Source organism: Epinephelus lanceolatus, chromosome 21 (assembly GCF_041903045.1).
Source record: "Epinephelus lanceolatus isolate andai-2023 chromosome 21, ASM4190304v1, whole genome shotgun sequence".
In the NCBI taxonomy this organism is placed as follows: Eukaryota; Metazoa; Chordata; class Actinopteri; order Perciformes; family Serranidae; genus Epinephelus; species Epinephelus lanceolatus.
In genome coordinates, this window is record NC_135754.1 from 15,010,585 (window position 1) to 15,026,656 (window position 16,072).

The 16,072-nt window shown below is 43.2% G+C and overlaps 1 protein-coding gene across 2 annotated transcripts in view; it reads right to left on the reverse strand.

Annotated features, from left to right (window-relative positions):
• Positions 1 to 16,072, reverse strand: part of trrap (transformation/transcription domain-associated protein) — a 101,864-nt gene that overhangs the window by 7,236 nt on the left and 78,556 nt on the right. For both annotated transcript variants that reach the window (XM_078163701.1, XM_033611010.2), the window contains 6 exons: positions 9,982 to 10,072; positions 9,449 to 9,654; positions 7,395 to 7,656; positions 1,632 to 1,857; positions 1,141 to 1,358; positions 91 to 275 (listed from right to left, as the gene is read on the reverse strand). In XM_078163701.1, the coding sequence (XP_078019827.1) occupies positions 91 to 275; positions 1,141 to 1,358; positions 1,632 to 1,857; positions 7,395 to 7,656; positions 9,449 to 9,654; positions 9,982 to 10,072 (1,188 nt within the window). The remainder of the gene's footprint in view (positions 1 to 90; positions 276 to 1,140; positions 1,359 to 1,631; positions 1,858 to 7,394; positions 7,657 to 9,448; positions 9,655 to 9,981; positions 10,073 to 16,072) is intronic.

The window sequence follows — 16,072 nt, forward strand, 5'->3', positions numbered from 1 at the left end:
TCAATGCAGGGCACTAAAGGAGGTCGCAACTGTACCACGCTGCACAGCGGTATTATGCAGCGTTTATGTTGCGTGTGTTTGTACCCATACCTGGTGGCTGGCCTGTGTGCCTCTGGCCTGCACAGTGGCCAGACGATCATAATATCTGGAAATGGGGTTGTCGTGTTCGATGCCCTTCTTGGCACAGCGTTGTTTGTAGATTTCCACCAGTGACAAGGATGAAGGGTTGTCCTCTACCAGCCGCATCTGAGGCGACACTGCCACCACTCGGGGCACTGGAGAGATGGAGGGAGGGAGAGACAGAAGACAGGACACAGGTGGGAAAGAAATGGGGAGGGGAGAGCAGAGGGAAGTAGTGAGATGGAGGGAAGCCCGAGAGAAAAAAGAAGAGGAGAGAGCAGGGAAGTGGGGGAGGAGGTAAGGGAAAACAACCAAGTCAGTGACACACAAACTGTAAACATTTGGCTGCACTTGCTTGCAAACAGTCCTTGTTTTACCACAGTGTAAACCACAGATCTAAACCTACAACTAAAATACTTCAGAGTTGAGAAACAGCTGCACCGAGGGCATGCCATCGCTCAACACCAGGCAGGGTCAAAGGAGGTAAAGAGCTGTGCGTTGACTCGCCAAGTGAAAGCAGGCCAAACATTTACATACACCAGCACCCCAAATCAAATCAATACCAGCCATTCCAGTTGGGAGGAAATGGGTTGGAAGGGACTGTTGAATTCCCCGTCCATATTTCCCCTTAAACAAACCAATCAAGTGCATAAATGGAGAGTGGGCAAACATCTGGGCGAAGGCAAACCACAGGGGGATGACAGGAGAGGAAATAGCACTTGAAAGCGAATTGAAATTGTGTGTGTGTGGTGTGTGAGTGAGACAGCGACAGAATGAGAAAAAAATGAAAGGAGGGGGGGGTCACTGCCAATAATTGTTCCCTGGAGGTGACCATGTGTTTCTGATCACATAAGATGCACTCTGATCAGATCTGTGACGAACTACGTATAAAAAAGTAAAGAGAGTTTCCTATTTTCTTGAAAAACATCGACATTATTCTGGTTAAAGTTCCTTCCTTGTCCCTATATGCTTTTAAAGATCATGCACACAGGCACCCATCTTTCTCATCCCTGGTCCTACCAGTGAAGAAGAGGTGTCTCTTGGTGGTCTCCTTCCTCTTCTCCAGACAGGGGTTGAGGAGGCGGAGGAGCTGCAGGACCCTCTCCTCTCGGCGAGACTCGGTCAGGCAAGCGTCGTTCATCACCAGGTAAGGGTAGATCTTGCCATTGTGGCCACGGATGTAGAGACGACGTGCTGCTGTGTTGTGTTTCTGAACAATTTCCACTCTGGGCATGAACCTGAAGTGGGAGGTGCAAGAGAGACAGAACTGAAGTGATAAACGATGTGGGAGGAATGATATGCGGGTACAATTGTGCTGTGAGATTCCATGCGTATGTGTTGTCCGGTTCTATTTTATCCACAGGCAACAGGAGCAGGTGAATCTCTTACATTCATCAGCCAGAGAAAACACTTTCACAAAGTATTTTTAGAACACAGATGGACCTCTGACTGGTGTTATATACCATCATGTTTACAAGGGCCAGGTGTCTTTGCATAGGAGATTCTCTTACCTTGCGATCTTGATATAATAGTGTGTAGGTTTGGGCATGAGGAATTCTCCGGGGATCTCCACCTCGGCCGTCTGTGCAGAGAAGTTGCTGAGGAAGCGACACTTCTCCTCAATGAGGAAGAACTTGGGCAGCTGCTTGGTCTTGGCCTCCAGGATCTTGATCCATTTCTTCAGCTTGGAGATCAAGTTGTGAAGCTTCATGGAGCCTGGCACGCTGAAATCAAAGTCTGACAGGGAGAAAAAGGGCACTGTTAAAACAAGAATCTTGCTATAGCACTGGCCTTTTCACCTCCACGTCCCCAACCCTCTGATACTCTTTTCCCACCAAAATCTGCCAGTATATTCAGTTTTTTTAATTTCTGACTGCAAGCAAAATGCACTATTTAAATTGAAATGAACAGATAAATAATGGAAGTGGCCAGATAAAATCCTCAAGCTGAATGGTGGAGGGTCAATGGGTTACACTTTCCTGCTCCTAATCAACTACCCTCAAAATGCCCTTCAGCAAGACACTAACCCCTATAACTGTTCCAGAGGAGCTGCTCTCAGCCGCCAACATTACAAGACTGTAACGGTAGTGGTCAGCTCCCAGGTGTGTTTTTGTGTGTTCGACCTCTGACCTCTCCTGCAGCAATATGCTCCGAGACCTGTGCTATAAATACCAATGTGTTTCTAAGTAACCTTGACAAATAAAATACGACAAGGGGTTAAAACACATGCAAGCAGCAAATACACAGGGGATAGCGCTCAAAGTTGAGTCAAATATGGTTAAACAAAAATAAATAGAATCAAAGGAAATAACGTTTGAGAGTTCATTGGCCAGATGAGATGTTAATGCAACAGTTGAACAGCCTGCTTAAAACCACAAACGGTTAAGATTGATTAAAGTCAGATCTGGGTATTTACTTTGCTGTTATTTACCCAGTAACATGGACTAAGAACACCTTGTTTTTCACAGTGACGGCCTCAGGGTGGGCAGTAGTTACACAAACGTACATCTGGGAAACGTCCATTCTAAATATTGTGTTGCACTGTCGACTGCTCCACTCCACCAGTGTGGTGAAGTGCCTTGCTTAAGGGAACTTCACAGATAAGTTATTCATTGCAGGCTGGCAGCACAAGGAGAGCTGTTTGCTCTATCGACTTAAAACTCCCTGGTGGAGGCTGGGAGCTGATTAAATTAGAGCTATAAAAATGAGCGTCTTAAAGTATTAAATTCCTGTTTCAAGTCACAACTCATATTGCACATAACATATTGTGATGAGCTGCGGCAATAACAACGGAAGGAGGGGAAGTGAGCCAGGCAGGTTTTCCATTTTGGAGTAAAGCCCCCAGGACATCTCTGTAACATTAATGCGCGCACGCACACACACCTACCTCTCCTATTTCAGTACACCCTGTTGTGTCGCCTGTTATAATGAATCCATGAAACTGCAAGGCCTTGCCATTTCAAACCCGTTCAATCTCTCCCAGAGTGAGACCTCCTAATACTTTAAATAAGCCCTTTAAAACAGCCAATGTTCTTTTCGGAGTGGCCCTATTTCGCTATCCGTCTGCCTGCAATTCACCTGCCTCGATAGCAGAGGTAAAATTGAAACAGTCCTGAGGAATTGCAACCTGACAACAATTCAGCACCATAAAAGCGTATAATGCTTACAAATAGAAGAAGCGAGACATGCTCCACTCCATTGAATCCATGAAGTAATGTAGTAATATCATTCCATCTTTATCAGATATAAAACATTTAACCTGTTTAAATCTGGAGAGTGTTGCACATAAGAGTCATTCTTTAAGTTATTGTAACTCGTAAAAATATCTGAGTATTCAAAGTAGTTAAAACTAAACATGTGCAACAAAGACCCTTTCTGAAACAATTACTAACCAATATTTCATTGTGTTTTGAGCTCTATTTATAATCAATAGTGGGACAACATTAAAACTGAAGGAGCTGAAATTGTATTTTCTGAGAAAACATACAGGGGTGCCCTGTGGCAAGTGCAACACAGCCAGCAACACCAGAAGATAGTTATTTTCAGTCCCCCTGAACTCATCTTTGACCCCTGCTCTCTCTGTCAGGTAGCTGGGGAATAGGATGCTGTGAGACAGAGCGTGGTGTGGAAAGTAGCCAGGCTGCTCTCTGACCTGTGTGTGGAAACCAGGGCTGGTATCCTGCCCTACCTGGCCTGGCTGACAGACCACAGCAGAGGATCTGCACTTCTGTGCCAAATTATGGATCCAGACTCGGGAGGTGGGCCACCTCTGTACATAGAACCATCATTCCCTCATGGACTGCCCTGCTCCTGACTCAGCGTGGGATTGTCTGAAAGTGTGTGGTGGGGATGGAGTCAACCTAACTTTATTATGTTTAATTGGTGAGCTGAAGTTTTGAGCATATCAGAGGTCATCACAGCAGCGTGTGTGGGTGTAGAGGGGTTTCTGGTATATAAAAGTTCACATTTAAAGCTATGACTGACAACTAACTGAAGGTACATAGGTGCTAGGCCAAATTGCTACAGACCTACATTTAACCATTGTAAATGTCATTTCAGCATGACAAATGACTGTTCAATAGGCACAGAATTAACAGCCAGAAAACTTGTGCATTTTTTTTTTTTAGAAGACGCTCTTCTGACAAAAGTCTCTGGAACAGATACACTGCTAAAACAGTAACTCATGCAAATAGCATTCGCAGTAATTGGATTTGAATGCCTCCCTGCTGCCAAATGTTATATGTGCACACATAAACCCATATTTTCCGGCCCACAAACCCTGTGAAAGCGAGTGAGCCACTAACGTGGTTCGGGGAATGGGAGCTTGGCTGCTCAGCAGCTCTGTAAACCCTGTTTGTTCCGCTCTGGAAGGCTTGTGTGGTTTCAGTCTCTGTCGGCCCCGCTCCCACGTCGCTGTGGGGACAGCTGGGTAGCGATGGTCGGCAGGCACCCTGCGACGCAGAAGCCCTGGTGATGCCTGGCTGCGTGAGCACAGCTGGCACGGCAACATCTGGTAAGATTCATCAGTGCGGCGCTCGCTCTGAGTCTCGCTCACTCTTGTTTGTGTTGTTCATTCAGTCGGCCCGTGTGCCGTTCCCATGCTTTTGATCGCTAATGCCATCACACCTGTCTTGATGTTTCCTCTCTGACTCTCATTGCCATTGTTTTCTATCTGCTAATCTCCTTTCTTCCATCTTATATGCTCCTCTCTGTAATTTTCTGTGCTGGTCAGCTCTGGCTCACCTTTATTACAGCTTTTTTCTCTCTGAGTCAGGTGATCATTTTTTCCCCCCTAGCTGCTTTTCATTCACTCGCAGTCCTTGTCCTCCACTATCCCAGGGCCAAACACATTAGCTCTATTGGCCACTCTCAGGACCAGTGGAGGGGAAAAGCACAGGAGAGACTGAAGAGCAGAGAGGGGGAGGAGGGAGGAGAGGGAGGAATGGCTGGGTGGAAATGCAATAAAAAGGAGAGACTGGGCTGTTTGCTGTGAGTTTAATTCAGCGAACATGTATGTGCAGCCAGCCTGTAGAAGTGAAAAGGAGTCAGCAAAGACATTTATTTGAACGCTGGGGGAAGCTGCAGACGGTCCGTGTTTAAACTGGGACCAGTGAACTGTGGTTCAACTCCCTTATGTAATGTAGGAAAACAGACACGTGGCTTCCAAAAACAGGAGAATGATTGTTTAGAGGAAAATGTCTCAGAGGGGGCCTTGGCTAAACTAGAACTGCACCTGTCCTGTTGGATTCCTCAGCGTGCATATGAATCTGAACACGCCCGCCAAAATGACTGAAGGCTTCATCGTTGCTTTACAAGCATACACATGAATATCACAGAATTTCTGCTTTGAAACGTCTTAATCCAAAACTGGGGATGGATCAGAGAACTGTCTCTCAGTGCAGAGTGTCTTCCAACTCCTAATGTTTGATGTTACATCAGCATGCAACACCTTAGAGATTAGGTTGGGAAAGTAGAAAGTGTGCTATTAGGAATATTCTGAGGTTTCAGGGTTAAAAAATGCAGCCAATATAACAATACAAACGACATACTGGCTGCAGTTCATACTGTTAGTGGCTCATCTCAATAGAAGGCTGGGTATTTTTTTTTTTTTTTTTTAGAAATTTACCTCTATGGTATTTGACAATAGTGTGCAATTTCTAGTCAAACACTGAAGGAAGAAGTCCAACGACAAGTGAAACACACCCCAGTGGACATTTTACTGTAACAGTCCAACATTAAAAACCTCCCATGGACATATTCAGCGGACTTTATTATAGGTATTATTGTATATCATCCTACTTTGATGACTTCAGTGACAGATGAGGATTGTTAATGTTGGTAATTCATTGCCAGTTCTACCCTCCGAAGAATCATTTACTCTGTAGTGAGAACAAAATAACTACCCTGCAATTGTTTTGAACCAACATTTAACAGGGAAAGGGAGATAAGTGTTTAATCTCTGTGCCACAACAGCATCAGCAGCAGCAGCAGCGTACTCTCACATTCACATACCCTTTCCAATATTTTATGAGCTATATTCACTTTTGGTACAGCAAGCAATGCTTGGTTCCCTGAAAAGTGAATAAATACTGTAGGCTTTCAGCTCCAACCACTCTGGCTGCTGATAGTAAGCCAAACTGGAGTTTAAGCACATTTACATTTCAATATAAAATGGCCAAAGTTGCCCAGTGCCAATATGGTGGAAATCATTTTACTCTGGTGGACTTCAAGTCTATAACCCTGAACTGAAAATCCATTTCACCCTGATAGAAACAGCTGCCAAGAAATAAAATAATTTCATTCCAGTTACTGTAGAGAGATGTAGTCTGACAAATAATGTTCTACAGAGTTTTGGAACACGACTAAAGACTGAACCTTAACAACAGAGTTCACCGTTTCATAGTTTCAGCTGAGGCAAGAGCGCTCAGAGTCTTCTGTTGTATTTCATCTAACCTGAGACAGGCTTCGTGCTTGTTGAGATCATCACCGCAGTGCTGCACCAGCTTAGATTAGAATATAGCTGACTGGTGTATAATCAAAACCACTGTGGGCGTGTGCGCACAGTGTAATAAAGACACAAACTGACACACACACACACACACACACACACACCTATTTCTGACCAGTCACCACCTTCAGCCCCTCCCTAAATCAAATCATGTGGTTAGAAACCTTAATTACATTGCAGAACACCAATGCTCCAGCTGCTCCAAGCGACAGTGCAGTCTGTCCTGACAGCGCTGAATGAGCAGCACAAGTGTTGGCGCAGATATAATGTAACCAGCTTAATATATCACTACAGAGGCCAGTTGGGCCCCTGTCCCATCATTTAAACAAGTGTGGACATGCAGTAACACCAGTGCGGCTGTTGTTAGCAGAAAGGTGGCTGATGTCAGGTTTTAGGCAGAAGAGCAAAGAGGTGCTGCTGGTTTCCCTACCTGGGCAATTGTCACACCTTGTCAAATACTCACACATCTGCTTTACTAGTTGCCTGAAAAATTACATTTATATGTCTCTCCAAATTTCCAAGTGTTATGACAAAGTTGCAAAGATGCAAAGCAGTGATGCAAAAAGTTAACATGGCTGACAGCCATGAAACTTAAGTGAACAAACAGCTAAGTTCAAAAAGTAAACACAGGAGAGTGAAAGCAGGTGTTTGCAAAGAACAATCCCAAAATGAAAGGGTTCTATAACACTTGTTTTTCTTTCTGTCTGTTCTGTATAGTCCTATGTCTATACAGAACAGACGTGAGTTATTCTAACAGCCAACTGACCTGTTGTGAACTGTCCCTTCATCTTCTGGAAAACAGGGTCCTGAGCTGTGGCCTGGGCCCGACGCGCTAGTGACTCAGAGGCAGCGCTGGAGAACATGGTGGAAACATTAGAGACATTCTCCAAGCCAACGCCGAAGGTGCTAACCAGCTTCTTGACAAAGTTCAGTGTGTGCGGTGTGATTTTGGCGTCAGACACTGCACCACTCTTCTCAAAGGCCACTGAGTAACATTTAGCCAGGCCCTGCTGGAGCTGCCTCAAGACCTAAAGAGAGAGAAGGAAAAAAGAATTAGTGAGAAAAATTTCCAGTAATACTAATTAGAGATGTCCCAGCATTGTTCATTAGTTTCATTTATTACATCAACATTTTTTGCCACTCAGCATTTTCACGAGCCACAATTTTATTGGATTAAATCTAACTATAGTTTAATAAAATTTACTTGAGGAACTAGACTTACAACTCTAAAATCAAGACTATAATGTAAAACACTGCAGTCATCAAATATTAAGTAAGTGTGTAAAACTCCTTTTGCATGAAACCCAATTTTCAAAACATGATTTCAAATATGCTTCTGTATCTTAGTCAGGGATCGACCGATCGGCCGCAGTAAAAAGCATTTTTTTGCAGTTAGCAAAATTGCTTTTTTTTAACTGATGAATGAAAAAAGGCTACTCTGGCTCTGATACAGACACCTCTCTGACTGTAATAGCCACTTTATAGCCTCGCTCACTGTCCTGCCCACAGCACTATCTGATTGGCTACATGTCATGAGTAATAGCCTCTCAACACTGAAGGCTGCCGTCCTACAGATAGGCAACACAGGCAAACAGACTGGAGCTGTTGCTCTGCTGTGTGTCACATGTAGCATGGCAGCACACATCACAGAAGTTTTAAAAAACACCCAGTGCTTCTGCTGGTAATGTTCCACTGTTAGTAATAGTAGTTACTGGATATAACCTCAGTTGTATGAGTACAATGAGGAAAATAAGAGGGAGTGAGATGCAGGAGAGAGATGTGTCTGTATAAATATATGCTACCTGCCAAAGTGGTTAGTTAGAGTAACTGTGTTACACACCACTGCTGAATTCTACCCAAATTCAGCGAGTGGGCAGGTGCTAATTTTAAGTCTTGTTTATGACTTGAACACAGCAAAAAATACAAACACACTTTTCTTATGGAACAAAGGTGCAGCGATGTGATGTCATACAGTACCCAAAGAAAGGGAGAGATGGAAGGAGATGATGGTGTAGCATGCCTCTGCCCCCTGTGTGCCTAGTGGAACGAAGCATAGAGCCTGCAGCTGCTACAGAGTGCCCCAAACCATCACAGATAATCACACAGACACACGCACACACCAACAAACTTCCGGCCCTAAATCCCTTTCCCCATCCTACACGCTCACCGAACCCATCCATCACCTGTCTCCGTCTTCTCTCCTGCTGCCTCTTTGTCCCAGTCTTCCCCTCCACCCACAGACCAGCTACCTTGCCTGGATTCTGCCTAGCACGGCTAAAACAATTTACAACAGCAGCAGCACCAAGCTCAGTTTGGATGCTGGTGTCAGGCTCGCCTCCTGCACTGACATCCAACACAATTAGCAGGAGAAAAAACACTGCTAATTGAATGGATGATTTAAACCGACATGTGCTTCAACAAAAAGGGATTTTAGAAACTAGTAGTTAAAAAATAAAGAATCTTTTCATGTGAAATGTACAGGAGTGCTGCCTTGAACATATTCTGCCATTAACATGTTTATGGCAACACACTAGTTCTGTCAGAGACAGTGACAACCTATTTGCAGACAAGTCACAATAACACCTTAGACAAAACAGATGTGTTGGCCCATCAGAGAAACCGGGGTCATCTGTTTGACCAGGTGGCTTGACACACATATACACAAGACGTGCACTCCAACTTGCATTCACACATTTGCACAGACACATGAAAATTCTCACAATCGGCTGTATTATTTTCTCACCATCTGATACACTAAAAACACACACAGGTAGTGACAAAGTCAGACGCGCAGGACACCAGCACCTTTGTTCTTCTCACCTCTTCATGCCAGTTCTCCCTGAACCACACCATCTGGTCTACGATGCCCTCCAGTGAGGAGAGCAGGGTGGGGTGTAACTCCCGCTGCATGTGCATGATCCGGCTGCAGCGCCACATTGGGGCGGTGGCTCGGATGGGCCCTGGGTCGGAGGCCCCTGAGTGAGGCTGGGCCCCCACTGAACTGGGCTGCTGCTGTCCAGATGCATCTGGGGAAGAAGAGTGGATAAGAGGAGGAAAGGATGAGTGGTGGAGAGGGACATGTGAGAGGAGGCAGTGAAGAAAACAATTCAAAAGCAGACGAGAGGAAAAAAAAAGCAAATTCTACAGTTTCTTGAAAAACAGATTAAAAGATGTTAAGTCTAGAGGGGGGAAAATATATGTTACAGAGCATATTCCATATGCTGTAAACACATTTTCATGCCCTATACATACATTAACATTTAATAACTCACCATGATAGAAGCAGAAAAGAGCTTTTAATGTTCAGAGAGTGCTAAAAAGGCAACACACTACAGCCAGCCATGTTTACTTACCACTTTTGTAGCGCTCCCTCTGCTCAATCTTGAGCGTCAGGTAAAGGGTGCGGATAGGGAAGTAGACAGCCTGGGGGTACACTCGTCCCACCTAGCAGATAAAAGAGGGTCACAGATTACATTTCAAAGACTCCCCCTCAGGACCGCAAAGGAGAGAGAGAGAGAGGACGCAGGCAGAGGCAGAGAGGCAGGAGGTGGAGAGCGAGTGGGGCAGAGAGATACTGTTTGTGCATGTGTGTCAGCGAGAGGGAGAGAGATCATACTGATACAGCCGGAGACCTCTGCTGTAACAGAGGGAGTGTTTGAAGCTTTGAGTCAGGGGAGTTAGGGAAGTTAAAAACACGTCATGGCTGAATTACAAAACTGAATGTGACTGATGATGAAATTGCCCTCAAGACTTTCAAGAAAAGTCACTCACAACATTGGAAGGCTTAATGGTTGAAGTCAGGACATAGGAGATTTCAAGTTTTAAACACATTGCAAAATCACCTCAAACTTGGTGGAGTAGGGATCCTTTGATAAGTAATGCAGCAGGTGACTTCGGTGTCTACCTGCGGTGTATAATTTATATATCGGTCTCAGGTCACAGTTCATTTACAAGGCAGGATCAGTAACCCTGAGTTGTACATCTTCCAAGATAGATCATTTACTGAAATCAAAATTTTTGTATTCACTGAAAATGTCTGCTACTAAATCTGAAAGAACTGAAAATCAATGTTGAAAAAAAGTTGGCAAGCTACTGCACCATACCAGCATAACTGGTAGATATATTCTTTTCTACTTCAGTTTATTATGGTGTAGTCTGGAAGTCTGAACAGCTGTTTAATGTTACACTGGGCATGAATCTTATGAGCTGTAATGGAGCCACATTGAGTGCCCTTACCTTTGTTAAATGTTGCTGTTGTCTCTAACTTTATATGAGACAAGGGAAAGATCTCTAGCTGCTATGTTAATTTATACAACGTAAAATGCCAGAGGCTGGCGCTAATAACATTAGCATGTTGTATTTATTTGGAAAACATGTTTAGTATAAGACAGTTGTTTTGTCTGTGAATCTTGTGAGTTGTAATGGTGCCAATTTATGTACCATTACCTTTGTTAAATGTTGCTGGCTGTTGTCCCTGGTTTTATAGGAGAAGAGGGAAAAGATCACCCATAGCTAGGCTAATTTACACAATGAAAAATGCCATAGACTTGTGCTAATAACGTTAGCATGTTGTAATGGTGGAGGAAATGTGTCCAGATAAACCAAGTGTATGTCTGTCAATGCTGCGATTTATAGTGAAGCCGATTTGCATACTTGTGTTTGAAACTGTCTCTATGAAGCCATATTTAATGTGTTTTGAAGCAACTAAACTTTACAGCACTACTGCAGGGTGACAGACATACAACTGCAGAAGCAAAAATAACGTGAAGATTTTTTTTCCCACGACTAATCGATTAGTTGAAGATTATGTACGCCCTAATTGGATGAGAGATTGAATCAGAATTTTGACATGTCTGTATAAATGTATTTCTTGTTAAAAAAACGTTTGTCTGATTATTGTTTTGCTACCTTGCCTGAACCTGAGCGTTCATGACACCTTTATAGACCAGTCTGGTCTATGGCCTGGACCCAAAGCCTGAGCTGCCATCTTTTATCTTTTTTTTACAACATAGCAGGGAAACAAATCAGGTATCAGTCTTTTGAGATCTATTGTTGGTGTAACCAACTACTACATGTTGATGAAGGCCTACTCTGGAAGATGTATTGCCTGTCTGATGTATTACTACTCTGTTGCTGGGGCAACAGCTTGGGTCCCGAATTAGATTATTTTGTGTTGTCAGGTTACAAATGGTCGATGCAGTTAACTTCATAATGTGGCAGCATACAGCAGGTCTGTAAAGGCAAATTCACCCACTGCAGGCTTCTTTTATTCATCATTCATGTAGTGCTGCAAGCTTACATGGCAATATGTTAAGAGTCTTCAATGTACAGTAGAAGCTCTGAGTGGATCCTCAAACGCCCCCTTCATGTGGCGACAATAACAATTCCACACTTGTCACCAAATGACATTCTAATAGAAGAGGGCGTCCACTGCAACACATCACACACAGAGAATGTAAAGGAATCACCCTCTGAATGAGAGAGGTAGACTCAACTCGACGCTGATGTATGTGTGTGTGTGTGTGTGTGTGTGTGTGTGTGTGTGTGTGTGACATTTGGCTATCACTGTGACTGCACAAAGCCAGTGCCTAAAGGAAGAACATGAGCTGTGACAGAGCTCCCTAAAATTCTACAGAGGCAAGAATTACAGATATGCTAAATTTTTTTTTAAAAAAAACTATAAGTAGAGGTAAAACATGCTGCTTAACCCACAGCTTTTCTATCTCTGAACATTCGCAATACTCTAGGTCTTAAGGGAAAGTTCTCTTTTTATAAATATTCATTTGAGAGTAGCATATTCATAAGTAAATGAGAAATTAAAATAAAAATGTTGGATGTCCTGTTTTTAGTCTCGTCTCAAAATTCAGGGCTTAGAATATGGCTGACTTGGAGTTTGTTTATGGCATACTTATTCTTTTTACTTTCTGTATTTACTGCAGCTAACTTTACAAGTACATACTGTGGCATGGAGTACACAAACAATTGGGGCATTGGACTCTGTCATAGCGATGCACCTTGAACGCTGACCCTCTTGCTCATATATCTGCTGCAGTCCATAGTGCTAAATCTAAATTGGAAAGAAAAGGGTGTGCTATTTGGAAAGCAGCAGATGTTATTGTAATCACTAAGTGTTACCTTGGAGATACAACAAAACACCATTCACTAAGCACGCCAGAGACTGAAGTCAACCCGGAGAACTCTTCTGTTGTTACTTAGCAATGTATGTAGTTTTAACTTTTAAGTAATAATTGCACACTTTGTAGACTGTTTGTGATTGACTGATTATAGTCATTGCAGCGTCTGTAAGCTGTCAATGAGCTGTCACCTGTCTGCAGCTCAGCTGATGTGACACACAGAATTGTGGGGCAAAATAGCGAGAAAAGCATGGTGGCTTGCATACTGAAAAATGTGACTGGATGCAGTAAGACATCCTGGTATTTTTGGCATACTGCATTTATACTATGCTTTGGGACAAAAACAAACTTTCCTTGAAATTCTAGGTAGGAGGGATGTGCGAGCCTGGCTTTAGGCCCACTGATATTGGTGGAAGACAAACCACAAGGTTCTCTCAGGTCTCGAGACACAATTTCATAGGCTGCAATTACATAGCTACTTGATCCTTTCTAGACCCTCTATATGCCTGCGGGGCAGAAAGGGATACCTCCACATCTCAACAACAAAACTGAGTTCAATATGACTGAGAGTGGGTTGAGGATGGAAGGTGGTGGTGGAGGGGGGGATACAGGAGAGAGATAGAGAAAGAAAGAGAAGAAGCTTTTCTCACACTTCTGCCTGAGGCTAAATGGATTTTGGAACTTCTAATCTTTCTCTGACTCTATCCACGTTCCTCTGAGATCTCGCTCAGGTCTTCAGAGGGATCCTCAAACTGCACAAATCAAGATTACACAAGGACTAGCTCAGGTTTTAAAGCTGCCATGGATGACAATGGGTTTGCCCAAAGCTAACTTAAACATACTGTAGTTCTCCTTACTAAAAGAGCTGTTCCAGATCTCGGCATGTCTCAAATTCTTCAAGAGACTCAGCTCCGTCAATCCTTACAACTCACGACTCTACATGGACAGTCAGTCAGCTGCTGTGTGCTGTAAAGGCAGCACCAAGGCAGCAGAGACAGATAGGATTAACTAACTGGCGAAAGAGGCTGCTGCTGTTAGAGGTCTGAACCTGGACAGCCTGGAGACGATATAAAAGGGAGGAATGAAATCTATTATCAAATTGAACCACATCTAGGAAAACACTTTCAACTTCCTCAGTGGTGAGCTAATGCAGCTATGGAGCACCTTCGGCCACCACCAAAAGGTTTTAACTGCTCTTTTGTGGCTAAAGTACGGCAATCTGTACAATGCTTCCAGTAAAAAAAGCCACAGTCATGAACAGCTCTAAATAAGTAATTTCTCCTACCTCTTTAAGAAATGCATAAACTACCCATATCTGTAAGTGAATACTTACAGTATATGGAAACTCTGTACACTCCACTGCACTCTGAAGTTGAATAAAAGCACATTTGCACCCCCTATACGTATAAAGTATTCTGCAAATCTTAACACACTGTCTTCTCTTAATCTCTCATATTTTTCAACTTAATTTTTGTGATTCTCATTGTCACATTGCTCAAAAACAGAGAGGATTAAGCCATTTAAATTGAAAAATAGACTATTGAAATGAGAGGTTAAGGACTACAGTCATAAGCAACTGGAAGAGGGAGTTCTAAGTGGCAGCTAACAGCAGCATTAAAGATGAAAGAGGAAGGAAGGCAGAGAGGAAGAGGAGGTACCAGAGATCAGCCCACTAATGGGAAGATAAGAAATGTCATATTTTGGCAAAGCCGAGGTGGGCTGAGGGGAAGAGGGCGAGTGGTAGACAAGGAAGAGGCAGTGAGGGGGGGCTGGGGAGCCCGTGAGGGGAGGGGTGTTGAGATACTCTGTTAACTTCTGATTCATCTTCCCGCCTGCCCCCAGGTGCTCTTCTCCTCACCTTCATCAATATTTCAACATACGTTTTTTAAACATCCCGCCGCTGCAGAGAAACTCTAAATAATTCAGGCAAGCGGCAGAGACAAAGCCTGCCATGCATTAAAATGTGGTTTTCTCTCTACATAAAAAAAAGGGATGAAGAAAAGGGTGACAACCTTTTACCCTTCAGTCATTACAGGGTGACGAGGCAAACCGAAGATGAGAAATCTCTACAGTCACCCAGTGACATCCATTTATCTACATGCAAAAGGCTGGTGCTGGTTTATGTGACTCAACTGTAACTAAGAGGTCACAATTTTGAACCTTCCGACAATCATCTGTCCGTTTTTAAATGTACTCTAGATGATTGAAATTAAGATTAACACGTTATCTAGGCCTATCCAGATTACTAATGTTGGACAATATACAGTCCCAGAAGTAATTGCAATAAACAATGCTATTGTCATTTTGAGACCATTTTATGCCACATATACTGATAATACAATAGCAAAGCAAGGACACCCTTTCAAAAAGCAATTAACTTTTAATTCTTAAGAATATTCAGACATTAGAATTGGAATATGATAAAAAGTTAATTAACACTTGTGAATATATGCAAAAAAGCATGTATAACACTGTAGGAACAGCCCAGAATTACTCAGTTTGAAATTTAATACAAAACTTGGCCAACGAGAACAAAACCAAGTGATGCCTCTTTCGACTAATAGACAAGCTTAGCAAAGCTCTGGAACTTCCATAATCCAGCTAGTGTTCTGCAGGCGATAGATGACCTGAGTGGGTGGATTGGTGGTGGATTAACTGAGGAGGATGAAGTTATTGGAGGATACAACTACAAATAACAGACTTTTTGGCTCATTGCCACGGGTTGGTATTGTGAGCTAACGACTATCAGGACTGAGCTGCAGGCTACCGGTAAGCTACACTGTGTTTTCTTTGAAGTTTTGTTTTTCTTCAGACTGGCGCAATTAGGCTGGAGTGAAGAGGAAAAACAAGGGAGAATTGCTGCACCCAAGGCTTAAAATCGTCAGGGAAAACCCAACTTTTTATTCTGGCATCATGTTGGCTAAAATGCTGGTGACATTTTTATGTACAGTACAGGCCAAAAGTTTGGACACACCTTCTCATTCAATGCGTTTTCTTTATTTTCATGACTATTTACATTGTAGATTCTCACTGAAGGCATCAAAACTATGAATGAACACATGTGGAGTTATGTACTTAACAAAAAAAGGTGAAATAACTGAAAACATGTTTTATATTCTAGTTTCTTCAAAATAGCCACCCTTTGCTCTGATTACTGCTTTGCACACTCTTGGCATTCTCTCCATGAGCTTCAAGAGGTAGTCACCTGAAATGGTTTTCCAACAGTCTTGAAGGAGTTCCCAGAGGTGTTTAGCACTTGTTGGCCCCTTTGCCTTCACTCTGCGGTCCAGCTCACCCCAAACCATCTGGA